General features: G+C 42.4%; 1 protein-coding gene across 1 annotated transcript in view; it reads right to left on the bottom strand.

Moving 5' to 3' along the window:
- carmil3 (capping protein regulator and myosin 1 linker 3) overlaps positions 1 to 21,295 on the bottom strand; it is a 72,848-nt gene that overhangs the window by 45,913 nt on the left and 5,640 nt on the right. The window contains exons 3-10 of the mRNA XM_070918947.1: positions 13,200 to 13,250; positions 11,812 to 11,871; positions 11,597 to 11,718; positions 9,029 to 9,120; positions 8,560 to 8,630; positions 8,378 to 8,451; positions 2,016 to 2,091; positions 559 to 647 (exon numbers count right to left, since the gene is read on the bottom strand). Coding sequence (XP_070775048.1) covers positions 559 to 647; positions 2,016 to 2,091; positions 8,378 to 8,451; positions 8,560 to 8,630; positions 9,029 to 9,120; positions 11,597 to 11,718; positions 11,812 to 11,871; positions 13,200 to 13,250 — 635 coding nt within the window. The remainder of the gene's footprint in view (positions 1 to 558; positions 648 to 2,015; positions 2,092 to 8,377; positions 8,452 to 8,559; positions 8,631 to 9,028; positions 9,121 to 11,596; positions 11,719 to 11,811; positions 11,872 to 13,199; positions 13,251 to 21,295) is intronic.

Genomic DNA, 21,295 nt, shown 5'->3' with positions numbered 1-21,295 from the left:
AATAAAAATTGCCCTCTCTTTTGGAAGCGATTTAACACAGGTGAAGTATAAAAACTTAACTTCATCATTATGCTGCAGTAAATCATCTTGTCCCGAGGCAGCCAATTAATCTCAATTAATACTAAATAAGGAAACTGCTCTGATAAATGATACCAGCCATGCATAGAAGGTGAAAAGTCTTGCCAGGTGGAGCCCAAAATGTCACTAACGTTTCAGTGGAGGAACAGTACACCTGCCACAGGCAGACAGCAGGGAGCTTTATTGGAGTTTTATTGGATGACAGAGAGGAGGTTAAGGGAGGTGAACAGGAGAGAAAAAGGAAGACAGACAGAATTGGAAAGGTCAAAACATCAGGGGAAGTGAGGGGAGAGGTGAGATGAGCTGAGGTGAAGAGGTGAGACGACAGAGATGGAAGTGAGAAGAGAGGAGAGGAGCGAGTGGAAAGAAGAATAGAGGAGAGGTGAAGTTGTGAGGAGAAGAAACGGAGAAGAAATTAGATTAAACACAGACGGGTGACAGGCAGGGCTGATGATGATGTCAGGACAGAGAAAAACCTACGATTTGAGCCCCGCGTTCTCCAGAGTGAGCTCCTCCAGACTGTTAGACTTGCTGACTGTGTGCAGAACCTGGTCCACCACCTCCGACCCCTGGAAACAGACAAAAGCAACATAGAAGCTTGTGATCAAAGGTTTCCATCTCAAGTGGAAGAAGAATCCAGGCGGGGAAAGTGAAAAGCAGTAATCAAATGATGTTTTAGCATTGGTCACTTCTGATTAATGGATTGCAGATTTTGCACTATTAAAAGCAGTCTCATGAAAGCAGTGATTTATGAAATTGCCCTCAAGTACATTATAATCAATAGCCTCATAGACTGATGTATATTATATGAATTCAAGTTGGGGGCTAAAATATGGGACACAACCTACATTGAATGCAGACAAACACAAACTTTTCAGCAACCGTTAGGGCATTTCTGTAATTCTTGTTTTCTCTGTACTCTGGTCTGTAGTGGGCTCAGTAGGAAAAAGGTGATGTCATATACTTTCATGCACCAATTTGAATTTATAAAGATGTAATATAAAATCGGACGCCAGTTTTGGGGCTTTTGAGTGTTAAAATCTTAATGAATAAGGATGTTTTATTCAGAATTTTGAGTATTGCTTTTTTTAGCCATAAATACTGTATGTACTTTTACAGAAATACCTGTGGAGTTTAGGACTACTACTGCTATGGAGCAATATTGATACGAATGGGTTCCCATTTGGTTTGTATTATGCATGCAAAGAAGCTAGTAATGTGCCCATAACAAAGAAGACTGCTAGCAAGTACATTTATTTATTTATTTTTTAAATCTGCCTTACAAATGTTATGAGGAAGGAAATGCATTTGACAAGTTTATTTGACCTCAAGGATACACACAAAGAATTTGTGAGTAACACTGAATGTGAACATAACTTAAAATTGGAAACCAAGCTTTGAGGGGCTTTAATCATCAATACATTTAATATGTTTCACATAACATTTGTTTAACTTTTTTAACAGACGTTAAAAAAGTAGTTCACCTCAGATGGATCCCTCTTACTCTAATGCATATCATGAATATTTAATAAAGAAAGAAAAAACTGTGCAGAGGATAACTTGACTCAGTGTCCTCTTTCAATCTTGCTTTCTTAACTTGATTTTACTTCAGAATATAATGATGAAGCCTCACTGGAAAGTCATTATGTACATGATGCATTGGTCCAAATCAATGGCAAATTGATTCAAGTTGACTTAGAAAATGCTAACCAATCGCAGAACCATCATTTGACAGATATTTCTATATACACACTTGGACTGTAGTCTGCCAAATGAGCAGATAAAAAAGCTGATTCAATATAATAAATGTAAGCTGATAACACACAGGCCGGCAGGGGAAACCAAAAAAAGAAACAACTGATTGGTAGTTTACATCTGGCAAGAGGGTTTGTAAGTGAGGAAGATAAAAAAAAAGAAAAAGAAAAAAAGATAGTTACTATGCGCATGTCTTTGCAGTACAGCTTGGTGAACCAGGTGTTGTACGCGATGGATGCCACAATCACCGCCAAGTCCCTGGAATAGAGACACACACACACACACACACACACACACACACACACACACACACACACACACACACACACACACACACACACACACACACACACACACACACACACACACACACACACACACACACACACACACACGAGAGATAAAATTCAAATCTTTAAATTAGCAAACTCCATCTGCTCAAAACCATTTGATGTCACTGATCCATAAATTCACATTATCGTGGGCCAAACTTTTTCCTTGCTCCCCGTTTGGTAAAAAGCAGTTTATCATTGTGACAGGGAGAACACTATGGGCAGGGCTGCTTTCTAAAAGATGACTGATACTGCAGCCCCGCTGAGGAGGAGAAGCAGCACAGAATAAGAAAGAAAATAAAGAGGGAGAGAGATGTAAAGATCGATGGCTGGGTCAGTGGATTATTCAATAAAGCCACATTTTGATCCCAGCTACAGACCTCAAACACTGCGACACAAACAGACACAGAGCCACAGAGACCATCCTGTGTGGGTTTCTGAGGGAGACAGAAAGAGAGGGAAGAGAGAGAGAGAGTTTTAGAATCCTCCGAGGCCCAACTAAACTGCACTGCTGCTACACCTGCTATACATCATCTGACAAACAAGCAGCAATACAGAGAAAGAGAATAAGCCCAGAGAAAGGAAGAAAGGAGGATAGCGAGACGGAGGGAAAAAACCAAAGTGAAAGAGAGAGGAAGAGAGAGTGTAAGAAGAGGAAAGAGCCAGAGAGGGTCCTGTTGCCAGTAACTGCAGTAGCCAGGACATTACAGTATATCTCAGAGGAGTAAAATGGCTAGAGGCTGTGTTCCTTTTTCATTTGCCATCAGCCATCAGCCCAGTCCATTCTGACTAACGCAGCTGAGTTCACGTGTACGTGTGTGTGTGTGTGTGTGTGTGTGTGTGTGTGTGTGTGTGTGTGTGTGTGTGTGTGTGTGTGTGTGTGTGTGTGTGTGTGAGAGAGAGAGAGTGTGTGTGAGAGAGAGAGAGAGAGAGAGAGCAGATGATGCACATGTCAAGATTCATCATCAGCACTGACTGTTGACTCATGTTTTGACAGCAGGACATGTAATTGACCTCCATGATGTCTCACTCAGTCATGCAGTGTGTTGGTGTCGGTGTGTCGTCTTGTACGCCAGGACATTGTTGGCACTGCAGGTCGATCTGTCAGTTTACTTCTTCTCACAGATCAATTTAGGTTTAGGACTTGATTTAAATTGGAATTAAATTGATTATGTTAGAGCAAGGGGCAAGACAAAATATAGTCTAGGGTTGGGTTTAGGGTTAAGGTTAGAATTCAATTCAGGTTTAATAGGTAGAAGGTGAGTTAGAGAATTATTTAATTTAGATGGTTCTTGCAAATGTACAAATTCATGTTAGCTGGTGTATGTCAACCGAGAGTATCATATAGCACAATGCAGACAAAGATCCTACTTTTTAATTTGACTCCCATTTCTATGTATGCTCTGAATGGACCATGGGTTGCCAGCTGGTATAAATTCATTCAACATTTTAGGAAATAGCGTGTCCAGAGTTAGATGAGAAGACTGATACAACTCTCATGTCTGTATGGTAAATACAAAGCTACAGCCAGCAGGTGGTTAGCTTGGATAAAGACTGGAAACTGATGGAGCAGCTAGCCTGATTCTGTCCCAAAGGGGGAAAAAAATCTGCCTTTCAACACCTCTAAAGCTCACTAATCAACATGTACCATCTTTTTTTTTTTTTACTACAAGATAACTTAAGTGTAAAAATGAATGTGTATTTTCACTATTTCGTGGCCAGGCACAGTAACTTCCTTCCAGGAGCCAGCGGAGACTGTACTGGTACTGGACGACAACACTCAAGTAAGTAATTATTGAGCTTTAGGAGATGCTGGTGGGCAGATTCCGTTAGCTTTGGATATTTATGCTAAGCTAAGATAGCCGGCTGTTGGCTGTAACTTTACTTGACGGGCCATTCAACAACCATGCATAGTAAAATCTAACTTTATCGGGATCTGAAGAAGACCTTCAATCAAACCCTACAGGCTCCAACATTTATTACAGCCCACAATTTAGACATCAGAGAACTGTGATTCTGATATTCTTAGACTTTAACAGGAATAGGTCTAAGATCAAGTTCGTCCTGAGGTAGTACTGGAGAAAAGGTCACAGGGTCATTTCAATCAGAGTCTCCCTTGGCGCGTGAGTGTGCTCAGAACATTTCACAGCAATAAGACTATTAGATTATTAAATAGCTTGGGGGAAACGTTGAGGGAGGGTCGTGAAGTGTCCACAATAAACAGGGGAGCATGAATAGGCTCGGTAAATTTCATTAGACTTTCATATTTCTTGTGTGCATTTCTTAATGTAGTGATCATCTGGGGTCATCAAAAACGTTACTATTCACCATGTGGGAACAATGAATATTTACACTCACTTTGAGAGAAGATTCTAGCCATGGAAAGGAGATATTCTGACCTGATTGGTGGCACTAGAGTAAAAGGTCAGCAGGAATCATCCTCCGGGTATTATAAATATTCATAACAAATTTCACAGCAATGTGGCTGATTGTTGGACCAAACAACACATCATTGCCAGTTAGAAGATGGTTAGATTTTGAAGCATGTGCTGAGTTGTAATAAATCAATGCTACAGTCTAACCCCGTACACACCATGACTCAGGTCCTGCAACAGTGACAAGTGAGGCAGATGGTAGCAGTGGGCTGTGGAGCTGCTGTCCTGCTTTAGTAACAGAAAAAAAACTAAACAGACAGAAAGTTGGAGAAAGTTGGACACTGCATCCAGACTAGTATCTATTAGTGTGTGTGTGTGTGTGTGTGTGTGTGTGTGTGTGTGTGTGTGTGTGCGTGTGCGTGCAGAGGAGTGACTGTCAAGCCAAGATGTGTCCCAAGAAGTTTTTGGGGCAGTAAGGCATAACAAATTCCTTCTCACACACACACACAACAAACAAATGGAAATGTATGCGAGCACAAAATCTCTTGAATTAAATACAGACACAGTCCCCCTCTGCAATATAGTGTCAACCTCCAGTGGCCAGACAGAACCAACAGAGACAGGCAGAGTGTGTGTGTGTGTGTGTGTGTGTGTGTGTGTGTGTGTGTGTGTGTGAGGGGAGTAATTCAGAGATAGAGAGACGGAACAAGAGAGCTGAGGGAAACAAAACGGGAGAAAATACAGGAAGTGGATGACGAGAGGATGAGACAGGGCCTGAGAAAAAAAGGTGTTCACTTTCAGTCAGGAGGAATGAGCGCAGACGGTGTTTGGACGGATAGCAGTCAGCAGAAAAAGCATTGCCCTGCCACTCGTGGTAACGGTAGATGGGCTCAATCGGGGGAGATTGAGGGGATGGAAATGTGGAAGGAAACCACAAATGGCCTCTGGCACATGATCATGGAAAGGCTGATTCTTAGATCCTTTCCTCAGTCATTTGCACCCTTTCTTCATCGTTTTCCTGCATTGTTTTACGGAATTCCTAGTGTACTTTTGTCAAATCGCTGCACCCTCTATCATTTTAATGCAGCCTCTCTAGAAGAGCAGGGAGAGAGTGTTGGATTGTGGGCTCAAGGGAACAATATGTTAAAGGAAGATGTTTAAAAACAGCACGGACAGGCAGCTCCCCCTGCAAAGGCTTTCTCTTTATCACACACTACATAAATTATTGGAGGAAAAACAACAGTGATGCAGTGATTTTGGCTCTCAATATGAAAGACATTAATATATTCATGAGTTGCTGCTGCAATCATGCTTCTATGAATGGCTTTTTGATTTACCAGCATAGCAAGGCTTCGCTCCTATGATGAGATATGCATTTTTAAGTGTGAATGTATCCTCTCCAGTCAGGATTGTTTCTACACAGGAAAGTAGAAACACATTCCGTAGGCCTCTGGGGTTTTCTAAGGACAAAACATTCCTCAAACAAAAAGACAGGTAAGCTAGGTTGAATTCTCCATTTGCATGTCAGCTGTCAAATCTTTTTATGATCGGCCGCACTCGAGCGACGCGTACATTCTTCCTCAATATGTCTGAGGACTTCAAGGAAAAAAAAAAAAGGTACCAGCGGGGAGGTAGAGGAGAAGACATATGGCATCTTACAGCTGTTTCCGAGCCCTGGATTCTGCCTCTGACAAGCTCATCATTCCCTTTCTCTATGATCTTCCCAAACTTCTAACACAAGTGAACAGAGACACAGGACAGCAAGTGAGCAAGAGAGACAATGACAGACTAATACACTCAACATTTTACCCTGGGAGGGTCTTGTTAGACAAACAGCCACTCTAATGTCAGATAAGAAGAGGGCTGACAGATGATGAGATGCACTGTACGGTCTGGGAATCTTTTCTTTTTTCTTTTGCAAAACATCATGATGCAGAATGAGGAGGAACATTCTTTCAAAGCTGCAGGGTAGTCAGAAAGTATTAGGACGATGATATGTTTTTATTGTTTTGGGTCTGTACTCCAGCCCAGTGGATCTGAAATGAAACAACTGTGACACTGAAGTGTTGTATTTCAGCTTCAGTTACATGGTTGCTTGGTTATTGGCGGGAACGGCAAAAAGGATTTTGAGTTACAGGTCCCAGGACATGTGCATCGACCACTGGGGGCAGCAAACGCACAAGAGCAACTCATGTACTCATGTGTTTACAATGCACCCAAACAAACTGTGGATTGGGAGGATGAAGCGCATCACTTGCTTTAATAAAAGAAGACTTAAAAATACAGTCAATAATTTAGAGTAACACAGTGATAAACATCCAGTATGTGCACACACCTTTCCTGTCAAAGCATTGTGTGTGTAGGGGGTGAGGGAAGAATCTATTCACATAAGAATTGCATGTCTTATCTTCTACAATTATAAATCAATTTACAGATTTTCGCACATTGTTTGCAACGTTATGGTTTCTCCTCACTATGCTGACAGACCCTAAAAAGTTGGAACTGTGCCACTAGAGCAACGTGTAGCTCCCGGACTGTGTATTGCGTTTACACACTGTAGTGAAGCCTCTGGGCACATTCTGAATTCGATAATTTCCAGGGAAGAATTCGACATGACTCGTGCAATACGCAAGCCTTGTAAGACGAAAGGTGGAGTGTTTTGGGAATGCTGCAAACTTGTCAGGTCACATCGCGTACACCATCACCCAGAGACCACCGTTAACAAAGTGTAGCACTGAATTCAAGCAATAGCAAATGCACGATTTCACAAGCCTTTCAGTTGAAGAAGAAAATAACTTATATTCCAAAAGATCTGCGCCTGTACAGTGTTGTGGATAACAATGGCTTTCCCTGGTACAAGCCTTGCAGCATGAGGGTACAGTGTATTTTCCACTGCTGGGGACATTATATTAGAACCTGTAAACCAACGTCCACAGAGCCTGTGTGGGAAAGGTGGGCTTAATCATGATTATCATAAATAATCATGACTGCAAGAAATAAACTGAATAGCTATTCAATTCCCCCTCCACTCGAAAATGTGTTTTTCTTATTGTTATTTCACTTGGATGTTTGACCTTCACTGTATATAATGATGGATATTTGCAGAGTTTGACACTAGAAGGCTGCTTTCACAATCCACTGAAGATGGGAAAGTTTCTATGTGCAACTAGTTTGGAAGCCAGTCATGGTCCAATAACCACAACTTACACAAGTGTGATGTGGAAACTTGGACCCTTAAGCGCACATATGTAGAGAATGGACTTTTCTGTGAAGTAGGAGGGCTCTTGTGTCCAGCATTTACTCTTGAAATGCTCTTAAAATACTGGCATATTCATACTCATCCTTCAACTTGTTAGAGAATTACATCTACATTGATGCAGCTAAGTAGCCGTTTCACTTTCTGAAGACCAGACTGAAGGAAAAATAACCAGAAAAAAAAAATACAGATGGCTACAGTACTGTTCTGGCAGAGCATCCCAAAAGGAGTATGCCAAATGTCTGTGGGTTACAAACAGACATTGACGGCAACAGAACGGAGAAATATCAAATGTAATGAATTTGTGGTAACTTGTCCAATTACTTTATGTTCCCTGTCCCCCTGATGCAGCATAACACCCTCAAACTAATGCTTAAAGTCAGCACTTTACCCTCATTTTCATTGCTTCATTTCAAATCCAATGTGCTGGAGTACACAGCCAATACACACATACACACACACTCTGACTGCACTGTCTACGTCTATGTTAAGTCTAAGTTAACTGTGTCTTTCCAATCAGTGCACGCTGGTGTACTGTAATCAGTCTGGGTTTGGTTTAAGATGTCAGTAAACTATGTCACCTGCTGTCAAGATGGCTGAAATCCATTAAATTGAACTCCCTGTTGTCCTGAGAGTGGTAGATGGTGTCAACATCCTGTAGCACAGGAGGAGAAAGAGAGGAAAGATTGTACAAAAATACAGGAGTATCTTAAAAAACACGACAAACAGAAGTGCTTTTGTACAGCCTGTACAGCGTCCTCACCCACTGCACTTCTTCTTTGCAGCCAATTCCGTTGTAGTCACAAAGAGCCGCGTAGGTCTCAGAAAAACCTCCTGAAAGATGGAGAGAAGACAACAAATCAATCCAAAACCAGACCACAGCAGATCCAAAATAGAATAAAGCCGGGTAGAAGACATATGAAGGAATGAAACGTAGGAAGAGTGCAGGCCAGAGATGAAAGCAGAAGTAGAGCGAGGCCATAGATAGTCAGCAGAGAGTGAGAGATTAGCTGTAAATATTGAGGTGAGATGAAAGTATTGCACCATGAAAGAGCTCCTCTTGTAGATTAATAGGATTACTAGCAGAAAGGGAGTGCATCCAGCAACTTTGGTCTTCTGACCCACTTGTCTCCAACATGATTTGGTGTGAGCCAGTGAGTCAGCGATTGGATGGACACTAAAATGCGACTGTGTAGTGTTTGGTGCGATAGATGGAAATGTAGCGGACTCACCACAGGTTTTCTGGGGGTCTAATGATTCAGAGCTTGGTGAAAACTTGTGACTTCCATCAGTGAGGTCTCCCTCTGCTCGACAGATAGGAGGACTGAAAGACAAAGAGGGAGAGAAGAGGTTAAAACCAGACAAGAACCGACAGCCACGCTAGCGGCTCCATTAAGTTGTACTTAAACCTAAATGCTAATGTGCTCACACTGACAATTCTAACTTGCTGATGTTAAACAGGTATAATGTTTACCGTCTTAGCATGCTAGCATGTGCGAATTGTCCCTGAACAAAAAAAATACAGCTCTGGATGATTAGAATGGCAGGTAGATTTGGTCATAAAACAAAGTACAAATTCAAATTTGGACCAGATGATGCTACTAGATGAAAAGCTAAGGGGTCACCATAGTGATTACATTTCATCCAAAAGGTACCTTTAATCTGTGTACCAAATTTTACAGCATGGGGGGCCGCAGGAGAGTTGATGGGCTGGCGCAGAGGGAGAGACGTGAGAAGATGCTGCGTGAAGTGAAAGAGTTTGTGCAGGTGTTCTAAAAAACAGCCGGAAGTTACTGTATTTTGGCCTGCTGCTGCCCATGCTGCTCATGGGAGGCAATTGTGGTACGTAAAGGAGCTAAATGAAGCGATTTTTGATACCAAGAGCATTGCAGCCTGAAACTACAGGAGCCAAACCAAAACGTCAGATATTTGACAAACAGTACCGCGTGCTGGGGTTTACTTTGACTGGCTCAAATGACTCACCACGGCCTCAGTGTAAAGAAGTGCTAGCTAATGATTGCATGCAACCTGTGCCGCAAACAGAGACCGGAGGTGTTTCCAGGAGCAACGTGAACCTGAAGATAACCGAGGTCTCATACCAAGATGCAGTGTTGTGATTAGAAAGCCTCTGGTACCAATTGCAGGTGGGGGGGGGGGGGGGATGGTAAATATTATGCCCTGCCCCCCCCTTAGCTGCAACTGCTTAAGTGCCCCTGAGCAAGGCACTAAACTCCCAGCTGCATAAGTGGAGCACTTCAGTGCCCAAGAGACAGTACACTGTTACAAGGCTGAGTATAATCCTCCCACTCCCTGCAAGACATTGTTATAAAGAAAAATACACTCTCAGACAACTTAGTAAATAAGGCTACCAAAAGGGTATTTGACTTACAAAGATTCAGAACCAAATTTAGCCATTGACTACCAAATGAAACACAGCTACATAATCTCTCCAAAATGATAACACTGTCTTATTTGCATTGGCAAGATGCTAATTTGCAGCACACTTATTTTTCATTGATTACAGCTGCTCCAGACAGAATTAAGATGGAAAGTAATCGCCTGCAATGTTGAAATTGTTTATGACATTGCTTTGGTAGCGAATAAATGACATGTAAACTGTAAAATTGGATCCCTGGGAGGATGTTTGAAGCTACCGTTGCAATTACATAAAAAGAAGCATATTCCTCGGCTTACTCGTTGTTGTTTTTTTTTTAACATTTCTTTGACAAAAAGCATCCAGTAAGCAGAAAAGAGTAAGTACTGGGATCACAAAGTAAATACTGTGTTCGTACATAATACTGTGCTGTACCTGCTTTGGCTTTTTAATGGGATTACACCACTATACTGTTGCATACAACACACACCATCCTTAATCCCATTTGTCAACAAATCACACACACCACCTAACCACATTCGTGACCTTAATCCCCACCTTATCTCGACAATCATCACCTGGAGCGTGTGTGTGTGTGTGTGCGCCTGTTATCTTGGTACTATCAGCATTATGTGATACAATACAGCAGCACCAATCAGTTACAAGGCTGCACAATCAAACCCGCAACAAGAACTTCCCCCTCCCTCTGTATTCTCTTTAAATGTTCTCACTGGAAGCAATCATCTGCCCTGGCCCTAATGGAAAAGAGCCATTCTGAAAGATGATAGAGTGCGGAGATAGCCTTGTGCAGGTCAATCGTCAGAGCACAGTCAATCCCATTGCTCTTAGAAATTGTAGATGAGACCCAAGAGAGGGGAATACACTCCGCCTTGCTTGCCTGCTCACCCACACATTCACATGACCATGGGACAAACATTTTACCACTTGATCTGAACTCTACCCAGTCTTTTCTTTAGTGTGTGTCCTCTCTTTATGAAGTTCAGAGGATACACAACTGTGTAAGAATGGCTTTTTGACTGGAGTCTCTTGCTCCGTCAGTGACTGTGTATTCTGTACTCACTGCTTATACTAAATAAGCTGCTTTAAAAAAAAAAAAAAAAAGAACCAACAACAATGCCTTCAGGTAACAGCCTACTCAGTGTCAGCTGGCTGATTTAATCCCAGTGATAGCTGGGTGTTAAAGTCTAACGTGACACAGGAATGGGTTGGATGCAAACTACAGCAATACAAGAATGCATTTGGCTGCTGAGGAGCAAAGCAGCCCGAAAGTGAAGCTGCCAACTTGCCAACGCACTGTCGAGTGCTGTTAACGTCAGCCAACTTGTCTTCGCTCCTCAGCACATACAATACAAAAACAGAGAGACTTGTTTCTCTCCTCGAGGCGAGGATGCTCGGAGATGCTTACGCATAAATAGAGTTGTTGAAGACTCGGGAGAGGGCGTAGTTGATGTGGCTGACCATGTGATCCAGCTGGTCCTGGGTCTGTAGTCTCAGCGAGTAGGTGGTCTTGTCTGTATCGATGACAACCTGTATATGGACATGACAGTCTTTCAATAGTATTACTTCATACAGCTGTCAAAGTCCAAACAGCAGAAAAACAGTTGAACCTCAGTGCATCACCTGGTGTTCTGGATAGGTGTTCATTGCCCGGATTTCCAAGAAGTTGAAGGTGACCTCCACCTGAAGAACAGCACAAAAACATTGTTTTGAACATTTTCATTTCTTTTGATCACGATGATACTGTATTCACCAAAGTAACTGCTGAGATCTGGGAACCCAGCAACATCGCTTTAAAGAAGTCAGATGGGGCAAGAAACACGGGCAGCCAGTCATTATTGTTTTAAGCAAACCCTGAACTTAAGAGAAAACAAAGGCTAACAGTAAAAATGATTACCCTGTTGGTTGCAAAGATCCCTCACAGGATGCAGAAGAACTTTGATCTACTGTACTTGTAGAATTGTATTTTGGGTGCGCTTGGTTTCATTTTCAACTGTTGGCTTGTTGACTTCCAGTTTGGCTAATGACAGGGTAGGCAGCAACTACACGTGCCTCCAGAGACTGACGGGCCTGCTTTGACTCTGGCAGACACAGAGAAACTACTTCTGGCACTGGATGAGAGAGGAATAATTTCCAAACTTTTGAGCGAAAGCTCTGCCAGCGATGCCATGATAGATCAACTGGAATCAACAACTGCTGACTTAATCACAGCCTGTTTTACCGCTCGTGTTTCTTGGCCCATTTGACTTTGTTATAGTGATGTTGCCACTGTTGCAGATCTCAGCAATTATTCTGGTGTGTGCAATGTTATCATTACTGATAAATAAAAATGATGCCAAAACCTACAGAAATAAGTTAAAATACACCTGAATTATCCTTTAGGATGAGTATTTTGACATTTTGGGAATATACATTTATTCTCTTTCTTGCCGAGAGGTAGATGAGAAGATCGATACCACTCTCATGCCTGTATAGTAAATATGAATCTACAGCCAGCAGCCGGTTAGCTTGGCTTAGCACAAAGACTGGAAGCAGGGAGAAACAGCTAGCCAGGCTCTGTCCTAAGGCAACAAAAATCTGCCTACCGGCACCTCTCATGCATTAACATGTTGTATCTTGTTTGTTTAATCCGTACACAAATCAAAGTGTATAAACAACAATAAGCTAAGCTAACCAAGTGCTGGCTGTAGCTTCATATTAATAAATGGGAGCAGCATCAATCTTCTCATCCAACTCAGCAAATAGCAATAATTCCCAAAATGTCCCAAACTATTGCTTCAAAACACTGACTTTGTGCCACCTGCCAACTTATTGTCTTCACTCTTACATTACATTACAACATTATCATCACGCCTATCATTCTAAAACATCGCCACAGTCATCATCGTTATCTCTTCTCTCCTGCTCTGAAAGTCTGCTACTTTTTTTGTCACATCTCTTGCGAATTACCATAAGATCAAGGCTGGCAAGTGAAAGCCATAAAATTCCACTGAGAGCGGGGGAACATTTACCTTGGTGGGCACTTTGACAGCAAAGAGATACAGTCTCCATGTTGCCAGGACCTGAGGGGAGAACACATTCATTTTTCTGTCACAGAGCAGGAAATGCAAAATGCTAAAACGAGCAAAAAATAGCACAGCACAAACACCCCATAAAGAGAGCAAATCATCTCAGCAGCTCATCCGAATGGCCCGTAAGTCACGCTAAGCACTCTAAACATTAGCAAGCTAATGATGATAGCGCCTGTGAAAGAAATATTATGGAGAGATTGAGAGTCACATGGCAGTTCGATTCATTGCGCCAAGTTGTGTTGATGGAACCAAGTAACACTTATTCAACAGATGCTTCATTGCATCAGGGAGGAAACGGTAAGATGGGGGGGGGGGGGGGGGCAAGGAGAAAAAGGACAAAAAAGACGAGAAGAGTAAGCAAAAAGAGAGGTGTGCTTTTGCCAAAAGAAAGGCATTACCATTTAAAAGTGTCTGGGGTAAAATAAGTGAAGGAAAATGTGAATACATTCGCATCTGCCTATGTAATTAATCTCATTCATAATTCAAAAATCTATAATTAGCATACCCCATGCATGCACCGTGCATCTCTATCCCTCCCTAGCTCTCTCTCTCTAATTCTTGGCCACACTTTCGTTTTGCTCTTTTTCAGCTGGCTCTCAGGTTCCATTCTTGTCTTGTCCATAATTCCCTGCCTTGCATCCTGTCATTCCTCCGATTTCTCTCTTCATCTCCATGGATATCTGTTCATTTTCCCCCGTCTTCTTCCTTAATCCCTAATCCCTCCATCTCCCTGTGTGCCACAGTGGCCTGTCTGGTTTGCTCCTGCCTTAACACCTCACTCCATCCCCTCCTTCTCTCACCCCCTCCCTCCTCCTCCCTTCTCTCAACTCCCCTGTCTCCTTTCCCCCGTTTCAGTTTTTCTATTCTTTTTCTGCTCTGTCGCTTTCAATTCCTCAAGGCCTCTCTGTGCTGAATGGCTAATGGCGCCCCGCTGAGTGGCGGTGAGAGGAAGAAAGAAAATGAAACATACAAAGAGAGAGAGAGGGAGAGATAGAGGAGGCGATAGAGGGACAGAGACACCAGATTTCCCTCCCGATAATAAAGTCTTCGGATACTACACCAACTCCCGGCAAAGCTGGCCTCACAGATCAGCCCTGTGTCTTAACTATATAGACATCCATAGCAGACTCCCACAGAGATGAGATGGAGGAATGAAAACAAGGGACTAAAAAGGAGGAGACAGAATGATACCCCCACCAAGAAAAGCAAAATCTGAGCTAGTGGAGGGGCCTTCGCAGAATATTGTTAGTCCAATCACAGCTCCTTGACAAGTTTGAAAACTCTGTTATATAAATCCAGAAAAGGAGCGGGGGAAGCGTGATGGGACCTTGAGGCACACAGAAAGAGAAAAAGAGAAGTGAAAGATATATATAGTGAGAAAATGAAAGACAGAAGCATATTCTCCCTTCAAAAGCCTTGTAAGCTGACAGAAGGTCTCGTCATGTAAACAGAGGCATCAATAATGCAGGCTCTCTGACGGGTGCTGATTTGATCCTCCGATGCTGAACAAGGCCTCTTCCGTACGGTTTCTCCTCTCTTGATGTATCATTTACAGACCATTGAAGTATCATTAGAGACAATCGATACTCAGGACAGTTACTTTATTTTTTGACTACTTAGATGGGGTATGTGCAGCAGTGACGGAAAAAATCTGAGGGATTTTTATTCAATATATGAGGTATGACAGATACAGGGTTTGAGCCAGAGCGTGTCATTGCGAAAATGTCCCACTTCAAACTTAAAATGTCCCTTCGCTACAACCCCCCCCCCCCATAATATCGAGGGCAGGATTTATGCCGTTAGTAAGCTTCTCATTTCTACAGTGTGGCTATGCAGGAGGGGTTTCAGCCATGTTTTTCAGTCATCCGTCTCAGGAGCGTCTGATGGAACAGATATGCTTCTATTTTGAGCGCTGTCAAAACACTGGTGACCTACACTCAGTACTGTGCCTGAACGCATCCTGTGTAGACAGACAGAGGACAGAGGACAAAAGACAAAAGCAACAGAGTTTTTTTTTTACTGTTCTCAAAGACCAGCAGAGTGAGAAGTCTGACGGTCAATAAATCTATAGATCTAGTGTTAGCCGTGCACGTCTTTTTCCATCCCGGTCTGTTGTAACTACATGACAGTACTGAACAGCTAACGCTAGCAAATAGATAATAGTCAGAATCCAATAGTTCTAAAGTACATCACATCAATACTTTAATCAGCTTAATCTGGATTCAGAGCTGGGCAGCAGCTTGTCCTGTCAGTCTGTGAAATGATATGTTAGCTAAAGTAACTTCAGCTCGACATCCAAAGGGAAGACTGTGAGCTGAAAACAGGATCAATTCAGAAGATATAGAAGATTTAGATTACTATTAGAAGTATAGAACTACATAAAAGTAATCACTAAATACAATTTTGGATGTAATGATTAGAAATATAAATGACAGTAAATTGATCTAGTTTTCTAGATACAGATGAACTTTGCAGTTTACTTCAAATGAAATGCAGATAAAATATTTGTCACAGTTAATCCTGATGAAAGGAGAGTATAGTTTTGTTTTTTGTTTTTTTGCAAAATAATGTCAACGTCAATTCTCATATAATTTTAATATTTTATAGCAGTAATTGGGTGTACATTTTCACAGTATTGCTTATTGTCCCCCTTGGATGGAGCTGTAACCCCTAGAAAAGTGGGCCCATTTGACCCCCTACCGGGCAATCCTGGTTCATTCACTGCAGATCAATGAGCTGTCTGAAACAGGTGAAACAACTAAAGGCTTTTCTAAAGCAACAAAAAAGAATTTCTTTCTGAAGCATCAGAATGAGGATAAATTATCCAGCCATTAATATTAATTGGCACAAATAGCCAGCACTTAAGTCAAGCCCCACTAGCCACAACCAAGATTTATTTTCCCCCTCATGGCATTCTGGCAACCTTCTCCTCCACAGACGAATCGAAAATCCTAAAAGCCACGCAAAAGATTCATTTTCCGCACAGGAAATCCTCCGAGATGAGATGCAACTTTTTTGACCTAGTCAGCCGGGGCATGGCAGGTGACAATCTCAAAAAGTGATGAGGAAGTGGCAAAAGAGAAGGATGATGGGATGGCGGGGGGGTACAGAGGTGCCCTTGCTGTGACGGCACATTGTCAGAAGTACTAGTTCAAAGAGCTAGCCAACCAGCCGGCCCCTGAAGCAGACCACGAGGGCAGGGTGGAAGTGCGTGCCATACAGAGGGAGTGTGTGTACGGTACGTGCACGAAAACAACAAATGTGTCTCTTTCTAGATGTGTGTTTGCATCCACGCACAGCCGGGAGGGCAGAGGGCGGGGGCTTATATTAATCATAAGCTGCCAGGCTCTGGGTCTTGCACTTCAAACGAGATGGTGCAAATCAAAGTGTGTCTCTGGGTCGTGTGTGTGTGTTGCAGCGCTCTGCCTCTGAGGGAACAAGCTGAGGATCAGTGCCAGATTTGGCCGCCTGCGGTATTTCTGGCTTGGCCACAAGGGCATTTTAAAAACACACACACACACACGCACACACAATCTACACACAGGGCAAAATCAGAAACATTCCGATACAGACATTTGCATAAGTCCGGCATGCTAGTACAGCACACACACTCCGTTTTTACTCTCATGCACGTATAATGATGCACAATAGCTTGCTAAGCTGGCTTTGGACTACGCTCGCCAGTCTCTCTCCCTGTCTCACATACACACACAGTCAGCTACCATCACTCAAATAAACTCAGCATCACAAGAACACAACCCTGCCATCAGTCAATCTGTCAGCTTACGTGCATGGGTGTGTGTGTGTGTGTGTGACAAGGGGTTTGAAAGCACAGATGCCCCAGGTCCTGCTTTATAAGTGGACTTTAGAGTGGTTGAAAGAGTGAGAGAGAGGGATGGAGCCAAATGAGAGGAAAGAAATGCAAAGCTCAAAAACACATCTTGTTCCAGATTCTCTCGTAAAAAGTCCAATGCATCCGAATCAAAGAGATGGCAAAGAGAGCGCTCTGAAACCCAAAGGACCCTTTAAAAAGAGAAAAAAAAGATAGGGAAAAGGAGATAATGGGAAGGGGTTGCAGGATTGTACTATAGATGGGAGTAAGAGTAAGTGTATAAGAGCAGAAATAGGGGCTGAAGAGTGGTCAGGATTGGGTGAATGGGCTGAGGGGAAAATAAAATTTAAAAAAAACGTGAGCAAATGTGAGAATGTGGGATGAGATAGAGACAGGCAGCGTGTGTGGGAGAGGCCAAATGGATGAGGTAAGAGGGAGAGAGAAGAGGGGTGGATACAGGAGGATCAGGACAATGAGAGCGAGGGAGCAAAAGGAGAGAAAGAACATGAATAGGATGGAGAGATAAAACGGAGGCAGAAACACTTTGTGTGCGAGTTTTGCCAGGGCTGAGAGGCACCTCAGACACTCATTCACACTTCCTCTCCTTCTCGTGGGGGAAGCGAGAAGGTCAGCAGTCACACTTCATAGCCTCTCCGCCGTGGGCTACCAACATGTGTTATTTTAATCAAAAGAAAGCACGGTCCTAATTACAGCACAGAGCGCTCACCACGCACCGTCAGATGGTAAACCCCGGACACTTGCAGAGAAAATTACTCAGCGCCGAGTGTCTCGCAGCGAAAAGCCGTGAAAAGAAAATTGTGGATGATGCAGTGGTAATGTTCGCCATTACACAAAAAAATAGAAGTGTTGTTGAGAGCCTGAAAGAATAGAAGATTCTGTGCTGCTAGCACGGGCTGTCTCTGCTTTACTGCTTTGTTCTCGGCTTTTTTCACAGTCCAACGCACAGTTGGAGTGCCTCTGCAACGTCGCGTCATTTCAGCTGAAAGCAAAACCCAGTTTCACCATCTCAAATATACAAGTTGATTACGTAAGTCAGTGAGTGGGTCATGCTTTTGAGTTTGTTTACCACCACACTTCAAAAACCAGCAGTTCAAAAGTGGGTTAAACTTTGGCACAACTTTAGCCTCAGTGATCATCTCCTGCTGGCTAGGTTATCTTAAACACAAACCATGTAGGGCACAACACAAACACTGTCCCCTCCCCTAATCTCTTCTGTCTGGTTTCATTGTATAGTATTGATGAAGTCATAAATGAAAAGGTTTTGATGCTTGGCAGTGTTGCTATATTTCAGATGTTCAGTCACATTCTCTTCTGTCAAAAGGTATTCTGGGAAATGTAGCAAATAACTACTAATTGAATTGATTCAGATTGATATTGTGAGTAGAGATGTGCAGGAATACAGGTTTTACCATACTCCGTGGGGAAATATATTGCTGGTAACAATACTGGCAACAATTAATTACCTTGCCATTGGTAAAACAGAGGCAAGAGTAACAACAGCAGGGACAGCAAATAAGGTCCTTGTATGTCTAGCATTTACAACTATGGCCATGACTTGCTATGCTAACATTAGTTAGTCATAACGTTCAGCAAGAGAGAGCGAGCATGGATTTTACATGAGTGACAGAGGGGAAACGCAGATTACGTTCTTCCTCGAGGGTCAGCTTCAGCTCTGCCCATGGTGTTTGTTGGTAGTAGTGCGGAGGCAGTGTGCAGAGGGGCAGACTGTGCTAATAGCTTGTAAGAACCTGAACTGTGTCAGGGAGCATGGCGGTTATGAAAACCGCAAAAACATTCCCATGCCTTTTTAAAAAGGATTTTAGTTGTTAACTGATCATAAACTGTGACTGTGCAAGAACCCCAAAATCCTGCACACTGTTGATCACATGTGCATACTTTTTTGGTTAACACCCAAAAGAAATCAAATCATGTATGAAAACCTGAAAACACCTTGAACAACCAACCTGCTTTTGTTCATGGTGTTTTACTGTATTTGATGTTGACTTTGTTATGTTTGATCAAATCTAAGGCATACTATACCCACTATATTTTAGCACTTACAGTAGTATTTCAGGAGAGTTTGATGATTATTGTCATAATTCTGTTTACTGTAATATTTATGGCCACAATGGTATCATGGAAATTTGATACTGGCACATCCCTAAGCACAAAAATGTGCAATTTTACCTTTATGTTGATGAAATCTGTCTACAAAATACAGAAAGAAATCCAACCAGAAAACACCTACAAATCAGGTGAGAATCAGTTTGCTTGGCGCGAAACTAATGATTATATGCACACAGATTGTCACTGATGGAAAAAGTGGTAAAATCATCCATCCGTCATACCGTGTGTGACGTTTAGTCTCAAGTATGAGTTAAGCTCCAAAAATGCCGGGTCCTACATTTCCCATATTGCAACCAATAATATGTCTTCGTTAGAACATCTCTGCCTGGTAAATGTCCATGTCTTTCAAACTATATGCCTCTTCCCATTAAAATTCTGCAGTCTCCAATCCCTAGCCAGTGGAACCATGACTACCATCATCAGGGATATTTTTTCAAACTTTGGCTTTCCAGAGCAGGTGTATACAGGTGTTTTTACATGCTGAGTAGTACAACTCATAATGAGTGACTGAACTGAAATAAATGAATAAAATCGTTAAGTGTCTTAACTATGTAGTCTTGGATTTACCACCACTACCTTTACCTCAGGGTCTGGACAAATCAGTTAAGCACAAGTCAGTGATGTGGTGTACAAAGGACAGAGCACTGAGGTACAGAAGCAATTTAACAACTCCAACAAGCGATACAATTCAATAATTAAAAAGACGCACAGCGATAAGATTGAAAACACTAATTCATGCAGATGAGGTTAAAAAAAACCAAGGAGTAAAAGAAGCATAGGAGCTTAAAAACAATAAAGGCAGAAAGGGAAAAAAAGAACATGACAGCAACAAAATTACACTAACAAGCAAAGACAACTCAGTTAAGGAACATGAGATTCATGAAGTTGAATTTAGGACACAAGGAAGGAAAAAATCTCAAAGAAAGATGTTGATGATGCGGATTAACTACAAACATGAGGGAGATCTTCAAACCAATGAGCTTTACACTACTTTTATTTACTTATTTATTCAGTCCCAAAACGCTCATTTAGCCATGCATCCTCATTTGGCAATGGTATTAACTGCCAACTGCTACAAATTTAAAGTCAAAGTGATTTCATTTATAGTATTTAGCGCACAAATACAAGTTTATCTCTGGGGGGTTTACAATCTGTCAGTTCTTTAGTTCAGATAAGTAAGAACTCCATAAAAAAAGCTAGATAGAAGTAGCAGGCGGAAAGAATATTAGAAGAATATTAAGAAAATAAAAAAGGTATACTATAACAGTATATAAAGTATAATATTATTAAAGATTTTTATGCAGAATAAAGCGGCTTCAAAAGTGATTACTTCCACCAGCTTTCTGAACAACAGCCCGGCTATAAACATTCCCGAACAGAAACTCTCACTAAGCACGCAACTTCAACCAAATCTTTAAACGCTGCACCACTAACTCGACCTCAAACCTCAGTCCTACTAGAGTCTCATGAGCGGGGACCTCCGTGTAACCGCAGAACCAAAGTGCAAATAAGTGTCTGAAGCACCCAAGTGCGCACAGGACTGTCAAACAGTGGCATTCTCAGCCAGTAATAGGCCCATTATTAGGCAGGAGTGAGGGAACCGCAGAGTCAACAGAGGATAACACGGAGCGACTGATCAGGATAAATAAGTGGCGGAAGAGCCAAATCGGCAACTGGGGCATCACAATACATCACAGATTTCCTTCCCCCTCTCTCCTTCCTCTGTTCCCTTTCCTCTTGTGGAGTGCCCTCCCCTCCTCTTCCATTGCTCCCACCCGCTCCTCCCCCAGACCTCCCTCCCTGTCTCTCTCCCCCCTCTCCGCCTTTGAAGATGCTTTGTTTTCTGAGATGCCTCTAATCTTCAAATAGGGTGATCTAATATTGGCCGTAAGTGTGTGTATGCGGGCAAGTTTTGATGCACAACCATTTGTGTCTGCGTAGATGCCTCCTGCACATGTCAAACTGTACGCATGAGTGTGTGTGTGTGTGTGCATGTATGCATGTTTGTGCATGCACGCCCACATGATGGAAAAATGAATGTTGATGCTCCCCAACG

The sequence above is a fragment of the Enoplosus armatus genome, chromosome 14 (genome assembly GCF_043641665.1).
Source record: "Enoplosus armatus isolate fEnoArm2 chromosome 14, fEnoArm2.hap1, whole genome shotgun sequence".
Lineage (NCBI taxonomy): Eukaryota > Metazoa > Chordata > Actinopteri > Centrarchiformes > Enoplosidae > Enoplosus > Enoplosus armatus.
The sequence above is the reverse complement of the archived record's forward strand: the minus strand, read 5'-3'. Positions and strand labels throughout refer to the sequence as shown.